General features: G+C 37.3%; 1 protein-coding gene across 12 annotated transcripts in view; it reads left to right on the top strand.

Moving 5' to 3' along the window:
* Positions 1-16,372, top strand: part of LOC134532929 (CAP-Gly domain-containing linker protein 2) — a 129,140-nt gene that overhangs the window by 73,741 nt on the left and 39,027 nt on the right. For 6 of the 12 annotated variants that reach the window (XM_063369993.1, XM_063369988.1, XM_063369989.1 and 3 more), the window contains 4 exons: positions 5,967-6,029; positions 12,255-12,329; positions 14,153-14,305; positions 15,667-15,915. In XM_063369993.1, the coding sequence (XP_063226063.1) occupies positions 5,967-6,029; positions 12,255-12,329; positions 14,153-14,305; positions 15,667-15,915 (540 nt within the window). The remainder of the gene's footprint in view (positions 1-5,966; positions 6,030-12,254; positions 12,330-14,152; positions 14,306-15,666; positions 15,916-16,372) is intronic. The other 6 variants (XM_063369997.1, XM_063369995.1, XM_063369991.1 and 3 more) reach the window with 2 other exon arrangements.

The following is a 16,372-nucleotide window of genomic DNA, read 5'->3' as shown; positions in this document are numbered from 1 at the left end:
TAACTTCCATGGCATATTGAGGGATGATACCAGAAACGCTGCTGGAATGTAGGCCGGCCATGTGAAGTGTGCCGCAGTGTTGCGAGATGGGAACAAATTCAGGAGTGGTAGCACTAATTCATGATAAGTTTGCCATGTATGTGTGAAGGATGATAACTTCCATGGCATATTGAGGGATGATACCAGAAACGCTGCTGGAATGTAGGCCGGCCATGTGAAGTGTGCCGCAGTGTTGCGAGATGGGAACAAATTCAGGAGTGGTAGCACTAATTCATGATAAGTTTGCCATGTATGTGTGAAGGATGATAACTTCCATGGCATATTGAGGGATGATACCAGAAACGCTGCTGGAGTGTAGGCTGGCCATGTGAAGTGTCCCGCAGTGTTGCGAGATGGGAACAAATTCAGGAGTGGTAGCACCAATTCATGATAAGTTTGCCATGTATGTGTGAAGGATGATAACTTCCATGGCATATTGAGGGATGATACCAGAAACGCTGCTGGAATGTAGGCCGGCCATGTGAAGTGTGCCGCAGTGTTGCGAGATGGGAACAAATTCAGGAGTGGTAGCACTAATTCATGATAAGTTTGCCATGTATGTGTGAAGGATGATAACTTCCATGGCATATTGAGGGATGATACCAGAAACGCTGCTGGAGTGTAGGCTGGCCATGTGAAGTGTCCCGCAGTGTTGCGAGATGGGAACAAATTCAGGAGTGGTAGCACCAATTCATGATAAGTTTGCCAAGCACGTGTGAAGGATGATAACTTCCATGGCATATTGAGGGATGATACCAGAAGTGCTGCTGGAGTGTAGGCCGGCCATATGTGTAGCGAGACGGCCGCGCCCGTGGGCAGATAATCGCGGGCCGCTCCCGGTGGACCTACAAGGACCGGGGAGGGTCTGGTCGCCCCCCGGGTCGTCCGCGCCGGTCAGTGGCCGTCGACGGGAATGCGGGTCTCCCGCCCACGGGGCAACCAGCGGTTCTCTCGGGGCCGTGCGAGGCGTCAGATGAACCTGCAACTGTCGGGGAATGTATATGATAGGTTTGGGACTTCAAGTTTGATTATTAGAGACATGGGCGTCGCAAGGATAATTTTTTTTTGGGGGGGGGACTTCAATTGATTTAGTTGTTGAGGAATATACATCCCCTGGAATAAAAGCGGGGGGTCCGGGAAAATTTGGGGTTTGAAGGTGCAAAAAGGTGGTTTTTAGGCATTTTTCTTTCCTAAATATTCTAATTATAGTTGGTTGCAATATAAAATTTATTTTTTCTAAAAAATATTTTCAGAGAACAAATTTGTAAAAACACAGTTAACATATCTGCATTCGGTATCGGACCTGATTTTGATTTTACACGAAGATCGAATTAAAAAGTGCTCACATTACCACGATTGGACTAAATGCACCATGCGCAACATATGGGTTGTATCACAGAAATCATATTTTTAATATAACTACGAAACTGAATATATTATTGGAGGGGACGAAATTGAAGACTTTCATTTGGGGGGGGGGAGGGGCGTGTCCCCCCCGTCCCCCCCGGTTGCGACGCCCATGATTAGAGAAATTATCATCCTGTATTGAACTTGGTTCAGTCTTTTTTTTTTGTTGCAATACCAGTTTGCCAAGTATTTTTTGAGCAGAGTTGTATATTTCGGGACGTTAAGACTATATTCCATATGCGGGAAACACCTCTTTGTGCACTGTTTCCAGTATTTTTGCTACTGTGTAAGCAATTTACGCACACAACTTATTGGCTGTTTTCCATTGAAAACACTACATTTTTTAGGTTATAGACCTATAGAAGTCAGTGAGTCCCGTGTGTGGATTTTTCTGGACACCCTGGTTGAGAGAGAATAATCGGTGCTCCTAAATAGAACTTCGTCGGATGTCGAATGGAAACAGGTGATCGCGGACACCGATGACGTCACAGAAGCATCGCTTTGGAGGTTAAAAGAACAGGTAACGTTTCCCTCCTACTGGGGTTCCCGGAACGCCACGTTAAACTTTCAAGGGCCATGCATCTAGTGTTGTGAGAAATTTCCTTTGTTGGAGAATTGTTCCCATGGATGAATCGATATCGGAAAATCTCTCAGGCCCAGCAGGTAGGCATTTTGCAATGCGCCCAACGGCCACCAGTTGCATATATCTCAGGAAAGGATAGACCTATAGTCAGTAGTTCTGCAATGTTTGCTTTCGTATTTACTTTAAAATCGAGTGAATAAAATTATCAGATACATGAACAAACTTATGGCAGAAGTTGAAACGGATTGCTCCGAGCCTGATTGTCTACAACATAGCGGCAATTTCTGTTTTCCCCACGATGAGGACGTCGACAGTGTACGAGAGGAGGGAAAAAATTCCCGAGGACCCGGTTGAGTTCTGAAATATTTACCAATAAAATTCAACGGAAACCTTGCAAGTTACGTCGTCGTATTTCGAGGTCGAGTTTACAGTTGTAGCCACGGTAACGTTTTGTCTTTTTGTCTTCTTTTTAATTGTAATGTTTAAAAAATTTGTAGAGTAAGTAATAGGAAGTGGACCCGAAAACGTCATTTGCCCCCGGGACCCTAGTTTCTCTGGACAGCCCGGGTCGAGGTTTCCCACATGTGCAGTGTACCGCTGACACACTCGCCTGTTGTACCCCGAGCCGTAGCGGTTGAACCGTGTCGGGAAACCGGGAAGGTAGGCAAGCAGGTGATTACCAGCGCTACACGGGCTGTCTACCCACCAGGTGCGAGGCACTGTCGAGTAAACCACGCCCAGCGAGCAGCGTTGAAACGAGGCGACGCGGTTCGACAGCTCTGATGCTATGTCCCCTGGTCCATCCTTGGGTTAGTGCTGGCGACAACAGTACCTACTCGCTGGACTCTGGTTTGTCTTTCAGTCTGTCTTTGAAATAAATATTTCCTTGCTATGGGTTTCTGGAAACGGTTGATTTCAAAGTGCAAAGGATACTACAAAGAAAACTTAACGACAATACCTATCCTCCAAACCAATCATTTTTTTTTTTCCTTTTCTTCGTATTCATTTCAAAAAGTTCTGTTTGCAACACTCACAAATGGCTTACTACTCCGTCTGTGATGTGTTTTTGTCTTTTTTTTTATTATGTGAAATACGTTTTCATTAGTAGGAAAACACGACTTTAATTGTTTGAGTAAGTCAATTTTAATGCTATACTGGCAACTGTTATTAATTTTCTCGGGTGAACATTACTCGTGATTCTACTGGTCTTGTTGCTTGATTTGTATCTTTTTAAGGGGCCCGCCCAGTCAAGTGTGTATTTGTGTTAGAGAGGTGGAACGACACTTACGATGCTCGCTGATGCTTCCAGCGCGGTATCGCCTCTAAGCTCAAGGCTCTTAACTGGCGCGCAGTCATCTCGTCGTCACTGTATAACTGTGAAATTTGAGCGGTGACCGTAACATTATATGGCCGAGAAATGAAGATAAAGGTGTAATGCAAGTCCCTTGAGTGTTTTCAAGAATCTGTAATGGTTTGTTTTACGCCTAAAAATTACTCTGAAAACATGCGTTTTTAGCAATTTTAACTCTTCTAAAAATACAGTTAAAAAAACTTAATCCGGAAACAAAAGTACTTTTCGGCCCTCGGCGAACTCTTAAAAGCTTTTCGTAAGCAGACCACACTCGGATATATTGAGTAGTTTTGAAATGGCGTTTTTCCTGAAGCTCTGCACACCGTGCGTGTGCCCGGGTAGGCGTCACTGTAGATGCTGCGTCGGCGTGTGGCTGTAGCAGTCGCGGTCAAGCGGGTGGGGAGGTTGCCCCCCTTCCCCTGTCTCCCCGTGTCGCGGTCCCGTAGCCGTGCAGACCTGTCACCAGGGTGTACACAGTTAGTACTTTCGAACTAGAACTAGTACTTTTATAAGTTTTTTTTAGTGGTCTAGTACATTTACGCTCAGATCTAGTACTTTTTTCTTTAATATAATAGTATTACAGTAACTCCAATATGTTTTATTATTAAGCGTGATTATTTTTAAAAACTATGGAATGTATATGTGTGTGGTGTGATATTTAAGTTAGAGCATTGCAATGTCATAATAACTTTCTAAATTGTTAAAACCATAACAAATTATAATTTAGTACTTTTTTTTTAAATCTAGTACTTTTTTCTCGCCTAAGTTGGTACGAAATATTTTTTTATTGTGGACACCCTGCCTGTCACGTGGTCGTGCCGGCGCTCCCTTGCCACTCGGCGTCGGTGGCTGGTGTAGGCGGGGCGACCTCAGCGCGGGCAATTGTCTCTCAATAAAGCTGCCTTCTGAAATTAGTTTGCCCTTGGCTCTGTTTACGCGTTTCTCGGTAAACACACGTTGCCGGCGTGGTTTGCAAGTTTCATTAACGTGTCAGTTGCGCGGAAATGCTGTCACGACACACCTGCCAAGGCGAAATAAATGGTCGCCGTTTAAATATTGAGCGGTTACACAACGATATTTATACACGCTGAGTCAGAATTCGATCTAAGAAATAGTAAGTTGAAAGCAAGCAGTACGACTTGTGATCTAATATGCTTCCCAAGGATGGAATACGCTTTTGATTTTGGAGCTAAAATACATTATTTACTATTGTAAATTATGAAGAAAGTATTTAAGATGGAACTCTGAATGTCTGGATAATTTTTAATTGAAAAAATCTACAACCACCGCAAAACTTGTTAAAAAAAATACACGGGGCCTAACAACTCGTCAGATAAATGCATGGTAAATGATACTACCCATAATTATTTCAAATATAACATTTTACGACAGCAAAATGTTTTGCTGTGGTTGTATAACTTGTTTGAAGATTATCCGCACGCTATGGGTTGCATGTTAAATACTTTCTTCAGTAGCTGCAAAAGAAAAAGTGGTTCAGCTCCAACTTCAAAGGAATATACGAGATCATATGCTCGGATTTAGAACGGTATTTAATCATAATCATACTGCTTTCCTTTCGCAATATTTTTCAGACTGTCCCTAATGTTGTGTAAGGAAGTAATGTTTGTTGTGTCAAATTTTTTTAAAATAATAATTGTAAGAGGTGGCGCAGTGGTTACACACATTGCACTCATATTCCAGAGGACCCGGGTTGAATCCCAGTCCAATCATTCTGATTTCAGTTTTCCACGCTTCCCCGAAACCATTCCATGCAACTTACCCGCTACAAGCCTTACAATTTTTTAAACTTAAACTTTTTTACATATCGTTAATGTTTCTTCGGAAAACCATTTCATTAGGAACACACAGATATGTTTTTTTTATTTGTCAAAATCGAGTATCTAAAGGCCACGAAAGGATAAAGGTAAGCAACAATTTCAGCTGATCCTACGAGACTTCAGGTGTGTCAAAATGTACGTCAGTGCAGATTTTCCTACTCTGAATGAAAAGCTGTGTGTTACTGGCCATGCCGCAGATGAAAACCACCTGAAAACTATTTTTGTACTCAATAACTCGTTAGAAATATTTGCTATTTTTCTTGTAGCTGAAAAATTAGAGAAACATAATATTTTCCATATTTTTTATTTAATATAACTTAAAATATACGTGAAAGATTTTTAAAAATTATTTTGAGTTGTTGGTTCTTCTTTAAATTTACTATTTTTGTATGTTAATAAATACACATTAGCTAACTGCACAAGAAAATCAAGGTTGTCTTTGTGTCCAATAACTTGAAATTTTTGTCATATTCTTATTTTACGATTGCATTGTTTCGAGCAAAACATAGTGCAGAAATAGTTTTTCAACTGAAAGTTGTGGTCAATAATCGGCTTAGTGATACCAACTTGTAACCATGATGTCAAACTGCCTGGTTCTGTCTGATAGATTTTAATGAATGAAGTGCATGTAAAGCTAATTTTGTTTGCGTGTGTGCATGTTTTGAACGTTGTTGTAATTTTCATTTGAGCATGGCTTTTGTTTGTTATACTAGTTTGGTTTGGTTTGGTTTGTTTCGATGCAACACAGACGGTGCGGCCAGTTCAGCCGTCCGAAAAGGAAGTGAAGATGTTCCCAAAAAAAAGTCCTTGGGTATGTAGCTTTTTTTTTTGTTTGGTTACTGAACTGTGTGGTATTCTATGAAAGAGAGTCCTTCCTTAATTTATTAAAATGTTCAAATTAGAAACAACTCAGATATTTACTCATGTTTACGAAATTATATACCTAATTCAGTTGATTAGTGTCGTGTGCTATATAATATGTTTATTTCACCATTTTATAAGTGGGCGCATTGTGTATATTGCTACAAATAAGTGGTGACGACATGATAATCACTCTGGTGTGCTGTCTTTGTTGAAACGTTGCGCCAAAATGTTTACATAGGTGTTGCAGATACTTTCGTTTTTATCGGGCGAGATTGGTGTATGTGCGTCTTTTGGACAGTGTTTTTGACTGATAACTCTGGGGTAGTTGGGACGAGTACCGCCTCGGGCGTGGGTGTTTTTTTTAGGAAGATTCTGGCCGCGACCTGATCCGAGCACGTTATTGTGTGCTTGCGTACTTCACTTGCCCTTGTGGCGTCCTTGACGAATCCGGGCGGGTTCAGCGTTTGGCCTCTTCCAGCGGAAATAGCCAGCCGAAAAAGAGTGTTTGAATTTTGATTTCAACAAATAAAATGCCGTGGAAAAAAAAGATGGTTAGCTGAAGTTTTGTAATTTTTTTACATTTTATTAATATCACACGAATTTACTGCACTTCACTTTGTGATTCTACCTTTGTTTCATAGTTAATGATCGGTATGAAAGTGCATGATAAACATGTGCATATACGTAAAAATATATATATTTTTTCAAATTTATTAATACCAGTCAAATAATTAAATTTGATTTACAAGACATTAAATACTGAAATGTTGTATAAAAATAACCTACAAAACGTTTTTTTTTTTTTTTTTTTCAAAATGGGGACGATTATTTCAGTTGGAAGTGTGAGAAGTAGTTCGTTTACTTTTATACTCAACTCCGTTCGGCCAGCCATGCCTATAAGTAATTACTTAAGGCGAATTCGGGTACGTGCTTAGTTCGTTATAGACCCAGTAAGGCTCTCCAGCATAAGGCGATAACTTTTAACATATTCTCAAAAAATAAATACTTATATAGAGAGGGGACAAGTATTTGGCTGGAACAACCAATGTCGCTTCGCCTTTATCGCTGCACTGAGTGATCATTGTGCAGTCCATCGTAAAGTAATAAAGTATTGAAAGGTTTCTAATATTTAGTTAAGATCTTTGACCGCTTCGCACCAAACGCTGTTGGGGTTACTGTAATGGTGCTGAAACCAGATGCTGAAGTGTAATACGTACTTTGGTAATACCATTAGCTGAATTCTAAATTCTGGTTTCCTTATTCGAGCATCTGCTGGTCGCACAATTGAAGAAACAAACTTGGGAAATTCCTGCAGAGCGTAAAAAAATTATTTATTTTATTTTCCTCTTTATTTATATTCTCCGTTCACTATTCATTGATTTTGCACAGCTGCGATTGAAGTGTTGACGTGCTGAAAAAGTGTGAATGTTTTTAGTGGTACAGTGGTTGGTTGTCGTTCGTCCAGGTTCGCTAATTTCCTCAGTCGCGTTATGCATGGTTGTCCATCGCTTCGTTCCAACCTTTCGTTGCTCCGTGTTCTCTAACCGTGACGTCACGTCGCGGCTGACATTTTGCTACCGTCTCCGCCCCTTCCCCCACTTTCGCAATCCTCACCCCCATGTGCTCATAGCCTTGAAAGAGCGGCAGTCTTGCAAAGCCGTAACGTTACAGTCGAGATATCTGCAGTCACGTTTTAATAGAACACGCCTCCCACACACACACAATGACTAGCAGACAATTTATGTGATTAAGAATCTGACAGTCTTAGGTATCGGCTCATATTCATCACTTAAAAAAATAAGTTGATAACACATGTTTGACTTTCCGTCTGAAATGCTTCCCAAAGCCTTTGAAGTTGTAGCTGAGCAACCTTTTTATTTCAGTTAATGGACAAGTATTTTAAATGGAGCACTTAGCTTGTGTATAATGTTTACTCGATAATATTTCAACAACCACTGACGCTGACGTAAAATTATTTCTCTGAAAAAAAATTGGGCTTTGCAACACTTCACTTAATGTGTGGAAAATAATGTGTTTTCCCCAATTATTTAATTTAATTTTTAAATGACAGCGACAAGTTTTGCAGTTTTTGTACAAATTTGTTTAAAAAAAAAACCTTATCCAGACACTTAATATTCAATCTGACATACTTTCTCTATTATTTTTAATTAACTTTGGGAAGCCATTTAGACCATGTTGTGATGAACCTGTAACCAAAGTTTATCAGTCAAATTCTGACTCATCAAATAGACTATGTGTAAATGACTGCATAAAATATGTTACAAAGATATTGAATTTTTATTCCTACATTGAAAATTCAGGAGATGCAGTAGCACAAATTTGTGAAATTATTGTACCGGTATCTGTTGTATATTTGTTACCTTTAGGTATTTTAAATTCCCAGGTACAACAGTACTTAGTGTACTTTTTCACTGTTTTAAATGTGAAAATGAGACCAAGGATTCAATTTCTTTGGAACACCACAGTTTCAAACTAGCTTACTGAGTTTCATTTTGCTATGTAAGGCCTCCCCAAATTCAACTAGGTGTTTTTTTTTTGTCTTAGAGACTCAGTGGCAGATGCAGCTTCAAATTATAGGGAGGGCATATGACTAAAGAATTTTTGGGGTGGTATGGAATAACTACCAGTTTTACCGGAAGTCCTAAAGTTGTAAAAACTAATAGCTCCTTAGAAGGCTATTTTAATGCATTTCTGATGTCATAAAAAAAAAGTTGAATTAACAAGTATCACCAAATAATGTAAAAAAAAATTACATTTAAAAAAAATGGAACCAACTTCAAAGGCTTGATTTGGTAAAAGGGGGGGGGGGGGAACCACCTCTATTGCCCTCCCAATCACCATGTCATAGGTCCCCCACTGTAGAGACTTTGTTTTTGACTTGATGTAAGTTTTTGGAGTTTTTAAGTCATGCGCTCCCATTGCACAAATCTTTTAAAGATAACTTTGTTTTTAATGTCAGCCAGCTGAATGTTTTACACTGGAATTTTAAGATTCCAGAATTTGCAGGGAAGAAAAATAAATTTTATTCATAGTAATTTTTTCTTGCTGAAGGCAAATGAAAAATTAAGATAATGCTTGGTTTTATTTTCTGTCAGATTGTTTTCCTTTATATTGTGCTGATCTCTAATTTAAAACAGTGGCCAGTTTTCAAGAAGTTTGCTAAGTTACACAGTCAGTGTAAATAATGTAAGTATTCTCTCAAAATCTTAGTTGAATTTATGGAGTATGGTAGCATAGTTAGTTATGAGAATCATTTATGGCATAAAATGTTTTCATCATTATGTGTTGCTTACTGAGATGCACTGTTTCTGGGATATGTCTAGTATTAATGCATGTTTTTGGTTTCATGAATGAGCATTGGCATTATTCTCAATGTCATATTACTTTTTTTATGGTAGTTAATAAAGTTAGAGGTTTATAAATTCTAAGAATCTTGATAAAAAAAAATTATGTGCTTAAGAATATGCCAGTGCTTGAGTATCTCTGTATTGGTGCTTGAAGTGTCTTAATATTTCTACAATTTGTTCATTTGAAACCTTCACATTGGAAGTGAGCAAGATTGCTGCTATAAATATTATTATATTTTGTACCAAATAATTTTAAAGGGTACATTATTGACACTATTTCATTAATGAGCTGCTACATATTTGGACTTAAAATTATCTGATAGTAAGATATAATTTAGTACCAATTTTCTACAAACCTTTTTCAGTTTGGAAATGCAATTGTTCTATTTCCAACTAATGAGTGTTTTCTTTGGGTTTTCATGGTTTCACTGCCTGTGCTTGACTGTATTCTGTAGCATGTGGCTATCTGAAGGATACATCTAGGCTTTTTGCTGGTTATCAGTTGATATCTTGTTATAGTGATCCTTACATGTCTAGCATGTTTTATTTGCTTAAATCATCTTCAATGTTGTCATATTTGTTTTTGCTTTGATTTTGATGCTTTCTTGCATGCATCTGTGTCTCACAATAGAGGAAATCAAGCATCTAAGCTTTTAATTTTAATCTTTAAGATGTATAATTTTTAATGTTTATAAAATAATCTCAAATATAGCTACATAAATTGATGGCACTCTTTTAAATATGTTATTTTGATGTAAACATAAAAGACTTAAGTTCAGAACAATAAAACAAAAATAAAAATTAATGTACGTATATTTACAAAATATAATTATTATGAATATAAATTTTAGAATTTGTATTGAAATAAATATTTTAATGTTAAATTTTTTTTCATAAAAATTTGCTGGAATATATCTTAGAATGCAATATTTACTGAATAAGGGTTAAAATATTTTTGCAGTAAATTGCTGTTTGATTTCCTCTCACGATTTTGTGTTTGCATTTTTGCCAAGTTGTGTTTTTTCAGAGTTAAGTGTGATTGTTCTGGTTTTATAAATAAAATTTCTTGATAGAAAAATGTTAGCTAGTGCTTTTCTTGATATTTGCCCTTCTTTTCTGACCAAGAACACATAGTTAATGTTTATAAAGATCATACATGAAGTATTTATTTGGGCTTTACTAGTCTGGACTTATGAACTTTGTTTCTTAAAATAATTATTCAAAATAATGTGTATGATCAATCACATTTACGTCTGATGACATTCTTGTGCGAACCCAGTAAAGTTATTCAAAGCATTGTTCTTCTGTAACAGTTTTGATTTAGTTTTCTTTTCATTAGAAATAAGCTTTTCAAATGAAGGATTTTTATAACATTGTTTTGCCATGTTACACTGGTTTCAGAGGAGAATCTTAGTTACATTTTTAGGCGTTCTTCCGAAATATTTGTAAAAATCATAATCATCAAATATGTTTGTGGGGGTGTTTGAAATTTTGTATTGTAACAAATTTATTTTATTTTCGATTACAAACCCCATTTAAGATAATTTGGTTTCCTTGCACTGGTGGTTTGTCTGTATTTTATAGAATAATTTTATAATATTAATGTTTTCTCTTGTTTTAATTGTGTTGAACAAATTAGCCCTTACATCTTAAAGTAAATTCCTATTACAAAGGCAACAATTGTTACAACCACTGGGAAAGGTCTGTAATCTGGCACTGTCCGGTTCGACACATTCTGCAACCCGGCACCAATTGAGCTGCTCACATTCAGATTTTCTCAGGTGGATCGCAGCCTTTGACTTTGCTGTCAGGTGTTATTACTGCGCTGCCGGCATTTTTAGTCCACTCAGAACAGGGTTGGCTCCAGGACAGGGCAAGCTGGGCAACCGCTCAGGGCCCCTGACTAGCAGGGTCCCGTGCCAACCCCTTTGTTACTGATACACCTGCCATGTGACATAAGTGTCATTCAACTATAGACTTAACTATATACATTATATAATGTGGATGTGATCAATTCAAAATTTCAAAAAAATGACACAAAATTTCTCGACATATATTAGCAAAATAATTATTGAAATTTAAGTTTCAAGCTGACTTATAAAAATTTTTTTAAAGAGTTTATTTTTAAACCCTTTTCCAGGGAGAGCTTGAGAAATCCCCTTTTTCCCTAAGGCCTCTTCCATACAAAACATAAGCCCCAGGTAAGGCCCCATCTCCAAAATATTTGTGCGGCTCAAAAGTAAGTGGCTCAGAGTCCTGCAAAGTCTAGGGCCACCGCTGACTCTGAGTTCATTGTTACTATCTGTTTTCATTTAAATATAGTGTTTCTTGTTTTCTAGCAGGTTACATTTCACATTACATGGGCACATTTCCTTAATGATTTTTTTTAAGAAGAACAATGTTCATCCATTTTTTTTTTCTATATTACAACTGTTTTTAAATACTGTTGTACTACATATGAATTTTTCTTTGATATTCAATAATCTGGCCAAATTGCTAATCCGTAGTGGCCATGGTCCCAAACTGGCCAGATTAAAAGCCACTTCACTGTACTTCATAAATTTCTTGGCTTGGTTTATATACCAGGTCTTGGTTTTTTTTAAAAACTATATTTGGAACAGAAAATTGTGTTATAAATGAATGAAAGACACATTCACAACCCTCAGCTGTGCTTAGCCACGTGTTTGGTATTGCTTGTATGTACGTACGGTGATGTAGCGTTTAGTGGTGCTGCCTCCCTCACGTTGTGCTCCGCCTGGCTTACGTGTTGTTGCATGCCCGTGCTGTGTGTGTGTGTGTGATAGAGGCGGTCTCCTCGGTGGAAGCTCTGTGGCAGCACGCTCGCCGGCTCAGCGAGGCCGGGGTGCGCCGCCTGTCAGGTACGCTGCTCTCTGTCGCTGGCCTTCGTCCGCACACCTTCTGTTGCTTACCTGCTCCTCACCTTCTGCGCTGCCCTTAAGGGGGAGGGGGGGGAGTAACCAAAATACGCCATATTGGTTTCAACAGTTGTCTACCTATAACATTTTTTTCATCTCTTAGTAGGACCACGTATTTTTTTTTGTAAAAAGATTTTAAGTCTAGCTGTGTGTTAAAACGTTGTAGTATTGTCTGTGTTTCGTGGTGGACTTGAGTTCATTCCCGGCGACATGTCTGGTTCGGCACACCAATCGCAGCCGTCCATTGCGGAAGCAAACGCGTCCGGTATGGCCTGGCCAAATAGAGGCGGTGGCTTCGCTCGCAGACGGGCGCCAATCACAAGGGAACAGTCACTAGCGCAGCATGCCTTATTGCGGTCTAATGTGCGCTCTTGAGGTTTTCATGAAAAATACATGACCCTGTCGATTAGTATTGAAAATTGACTTTAGTTTAAGGCATTGACGTAGACATAATAACATAGAGCCTGTTGACAGTATTATCACAGTTGTAGTAATTCACAAATATTAATTTAATACTAAATGCCAATGAGCGTTCACATGAGGAAGCAAGTCATTATCATTTTCAGGCGTTCCATTAAATTACATATATTTAATGAAGACAAATTTTGTAAACCAAACAATTGAAAATTGGTATTGCCTAAAATCTGTTGAAACCAAGATGGCGTTTTCGGGTTCTTGTCCCTCCCCTGTAAGAGTACCATGTGTTCTTCAGTGTGTGCTAAAGTGCTTTGTGAATGCTTAGTTATTTTATAAGCACCAAAATATGCATGATTGTTGTTAAGTAGGCATAATGATAGCTCACTCTATTCCAATGGCCCTGACAACTACATTGTTGGTAAGTAACATTGTAAAATTATAAAATTAAATAAATAAATTTAATTTTGTGAACTGTTATGAATTTCAACCAAATTGAAATTTAAAAAAAATTTAAGTACATGTTATGTTAGTTTTTCTACGCATAATCATGCACCTTGTCTAACTTTTTTTTTGCCATCTTAACAATCAGAATTTTATTTTTTTAAATTAAGTTATATATAATTGAATATATATAGTAATATATAATTATATTTTAAAATTGAATTATGTACATATATATTTTTTAACTAGTTCGGAGGTGATGCAGCGGCAATAATGTGGACTCACACGCCAAAAATCATGGGCCCAATTAATGAGACGGCCATATTGATTGCAGTTTTCCGTGACTTTCCGAAATCTCTCCAGAAAGAAGCTGGTCTGGTTCCTTACCATAGGCCATGGATGATATCTTCCCCAATGTCCCTCGTTTGTCTCGTGTGCTGCCATCTCTAAAGACCTCGCTCTTGAATAGAAGTTAAGCAGAAATTTAAAAAAAGTGGAATTCTATGAATTTTTTCAAACATTCTGTAATGATCAGTTAAGTAAGAAAGAAAGACAAAATCTTTCGTGCTTTACAGTAAACCCCAATTTATACTTACTTATCTTCACTGTTAGACTTATGGTTTTATATGTACTTCCTAATTACTTTCTTCCCAAATACTTATTTTTTTAATGTATTTCTATATTGCTTTACACAATATTAGTGGATATATTTTAATTTACAACCCTACATGCTTAAACATCTTCCTTGATGTTTATACCTTCTCAAAATTAACAACCAATAAGTTTTTACTCAAGATTTATATTAAACCTTGGGTTCATGCTTTGCCTTCAGAATTAACTGATTTTGTAGGTTTGTCTGATAAGTTTATTAATGTCCTTTTTCTCTATACAAGCTGTATCATGTACAGATGCCAGCGTGATCCTTACGGAAGACACTGACAGCTTTATCATCGGCGAGAAAGTATGGGTGGGTGGCAGCAAGCCAGGCCAGATTGCGTACATCGGAGAGACGCAGTTCGCCCCTGGAGATTGGGCCGGAGTGGTGTTGGATGAACCAGTCGGTAAGAGTCCTTCATAGCCTTGCTTGAAACCAGTCGGGGGACGACTGTCCGTAATCCAGGTCCTTGAAAGGGTTCAACCATAGTAAAGCTACTTCGTATTTACTGTTAATGCCAATGTGCGTAAATATCACTATTTTTATCATTACAATTTTTATTTTTATTTTGCTCAAGGTTTAAGTCTTTGCAGTGGCATCTTATTGGGAAAATATAGTGTGAATTAGTTTATATTTTATCTCAAAATGGTATTCATTTAATTAGTTTGTGTAAGAATGTTCAATGAAAAAAATTCAGAAAATGTTTATTTTAACAAGTATATGCATGAAAAATGTTTGAGTAATTATTTTTTGTAGAGTTGTTTTTTTAATGAAATAATATTTTTAGTATAAAATTAATATTACTGTAGTAATGGATTGGTTTTAAAAAAGAATCTTATTATTTATTGCATTTTTTTAATGTTTTGTGAATTATTTACAGAAATTAATTTGTAGGTTTATACAATATTGTTTTTTTTAATTCGAATCAAATTTGGAATATAATATCAATTCGTTTACGAATATTGAATATTTTTTAAATCAATTTCTAAGTAAAACATTTTTTCACACTTCATAGGTGTCCAAGAAAAATTGATTCTAAATACAGTAAAATGAAAAAGAGAGAAATTTATATGGAACCATAATATATTTTTGTATCATGAAAGGAAATAAATAAACTGGCAGGGCTCTTCTTAAACAGTAAAACTTTTAAGTTTGAAAATTATTTTATTGATCCACTTGGTTAAATACATAAAAATAGACTATTATTTTAATTTTTAAATCATAATCACAGATTATTTGTTACATATAAAAACAAAGTATGTATAATGCTGCAGAAAACAAATTAAAAATTTTCAATAAATCACCTTAGCTTCATACATGTTGCAGTTTTTTCAATTAAATTTTTGTGAATGATTGGTGTATCTGTTGGTAATAAGTAAGTAATTTAAAAAATATATATTATTTAAAATGTTGGATTGAATATCAAATTATTCACAAATAATGAATATTAAGCTATTCACAAATATTGAATATTTTTTGAATACTTCCAACCCTGTCAAATTGTATACTTATCAAATTAATTTTTCTGTGGTCTCTCACACATTGTGGTGCCACAGTTGACATTGTAAGAACTCGTTCACCATATTTAGAATTTTATGAGCCCTTAGTTTGGTTTTATGTAATATTGTAGTCCTGTGGTCTTCTGCGAGAACTTGCTTTTGCATAACCATGTAATGTTGAACTTTAAAGTTTGAATATAGTTGTAGAGGTGGTGATCCCAGCATTGTTTCCAAGGCCTTAGGAGGGTTGCTCGCTGGTTTCGAACAGGCAAGAACGACGGGTCGGTGGCAGGGGTGCGCTACTTCCAGTGCGAGCCGCGGCGGGGAGTGTTCTCGCGCCTCACGCGGCTCACCAGGTCGCCACTGTCGCAGTCCGAACTGGCCCAGAGGAACGACTGCATGTCGTCCAGCGTCTCGTCGGGCGTCTCGAGCCCGACGCGCCGGCTCACGCCCGCCCTGTCCCCGGCCAGCAGCGTCAAGGAGCTCCACCTGAAGAAGATGTTCACTCCGGCCACCTGTGAGAACTCCCAGTTTATCATGGTTGTCCGTCTATATCTCTTTGGCCAAGTACCTATTCTCTGTCCTTTTGAGTCAGAAATGTTTCACGAAAACGTTGCATTAAAATTCTGTCTTGAAATTTTACTCTCATCATACCCAAATAAGTTTTACTTTAAAAATTTTTGTTTGAAGGTCTGAATATGGTAAATAGCTGTTTTGTTTTCTTCTATTTAAGTGGTAGTAAGTACACAATTCAGCATATACTTTATGTACCGTACATAAGTGTAGCAATGTTTTGTGTTTATCTTTGTATTCATTATTTTGGCCTACTGACAACGGACTATGTGAATGTCAGTAACTCTGTAATAATTTTAAAACAGTTTTTTTTCATAGCCAAGACATTCTTTAATAATATCAGTTAAAACTTCAATTCCATATTGGATTTCCTATTAACCACCTTATAATCACGAGTCGCA

The sequence above is a fragment of the Bacillus rossius genome, chromosome 6 (genome assembly GCF_032445375.1).
Source record: "Bacillus rossius redtenbacheri isolate Brsri chromosome 6, Brsri_v3, whole genome shotgun sequence".
Classification (NCBI taxonomy): Eukaryota; Metazoa; Arthropoda; class Insecta; order Phasmatodea; family Bacillidae; genus Bacillus; species Bacillus rossius.
This window is presented reverse-complemented; position numbering and strand designations above follow the sequence as displayed.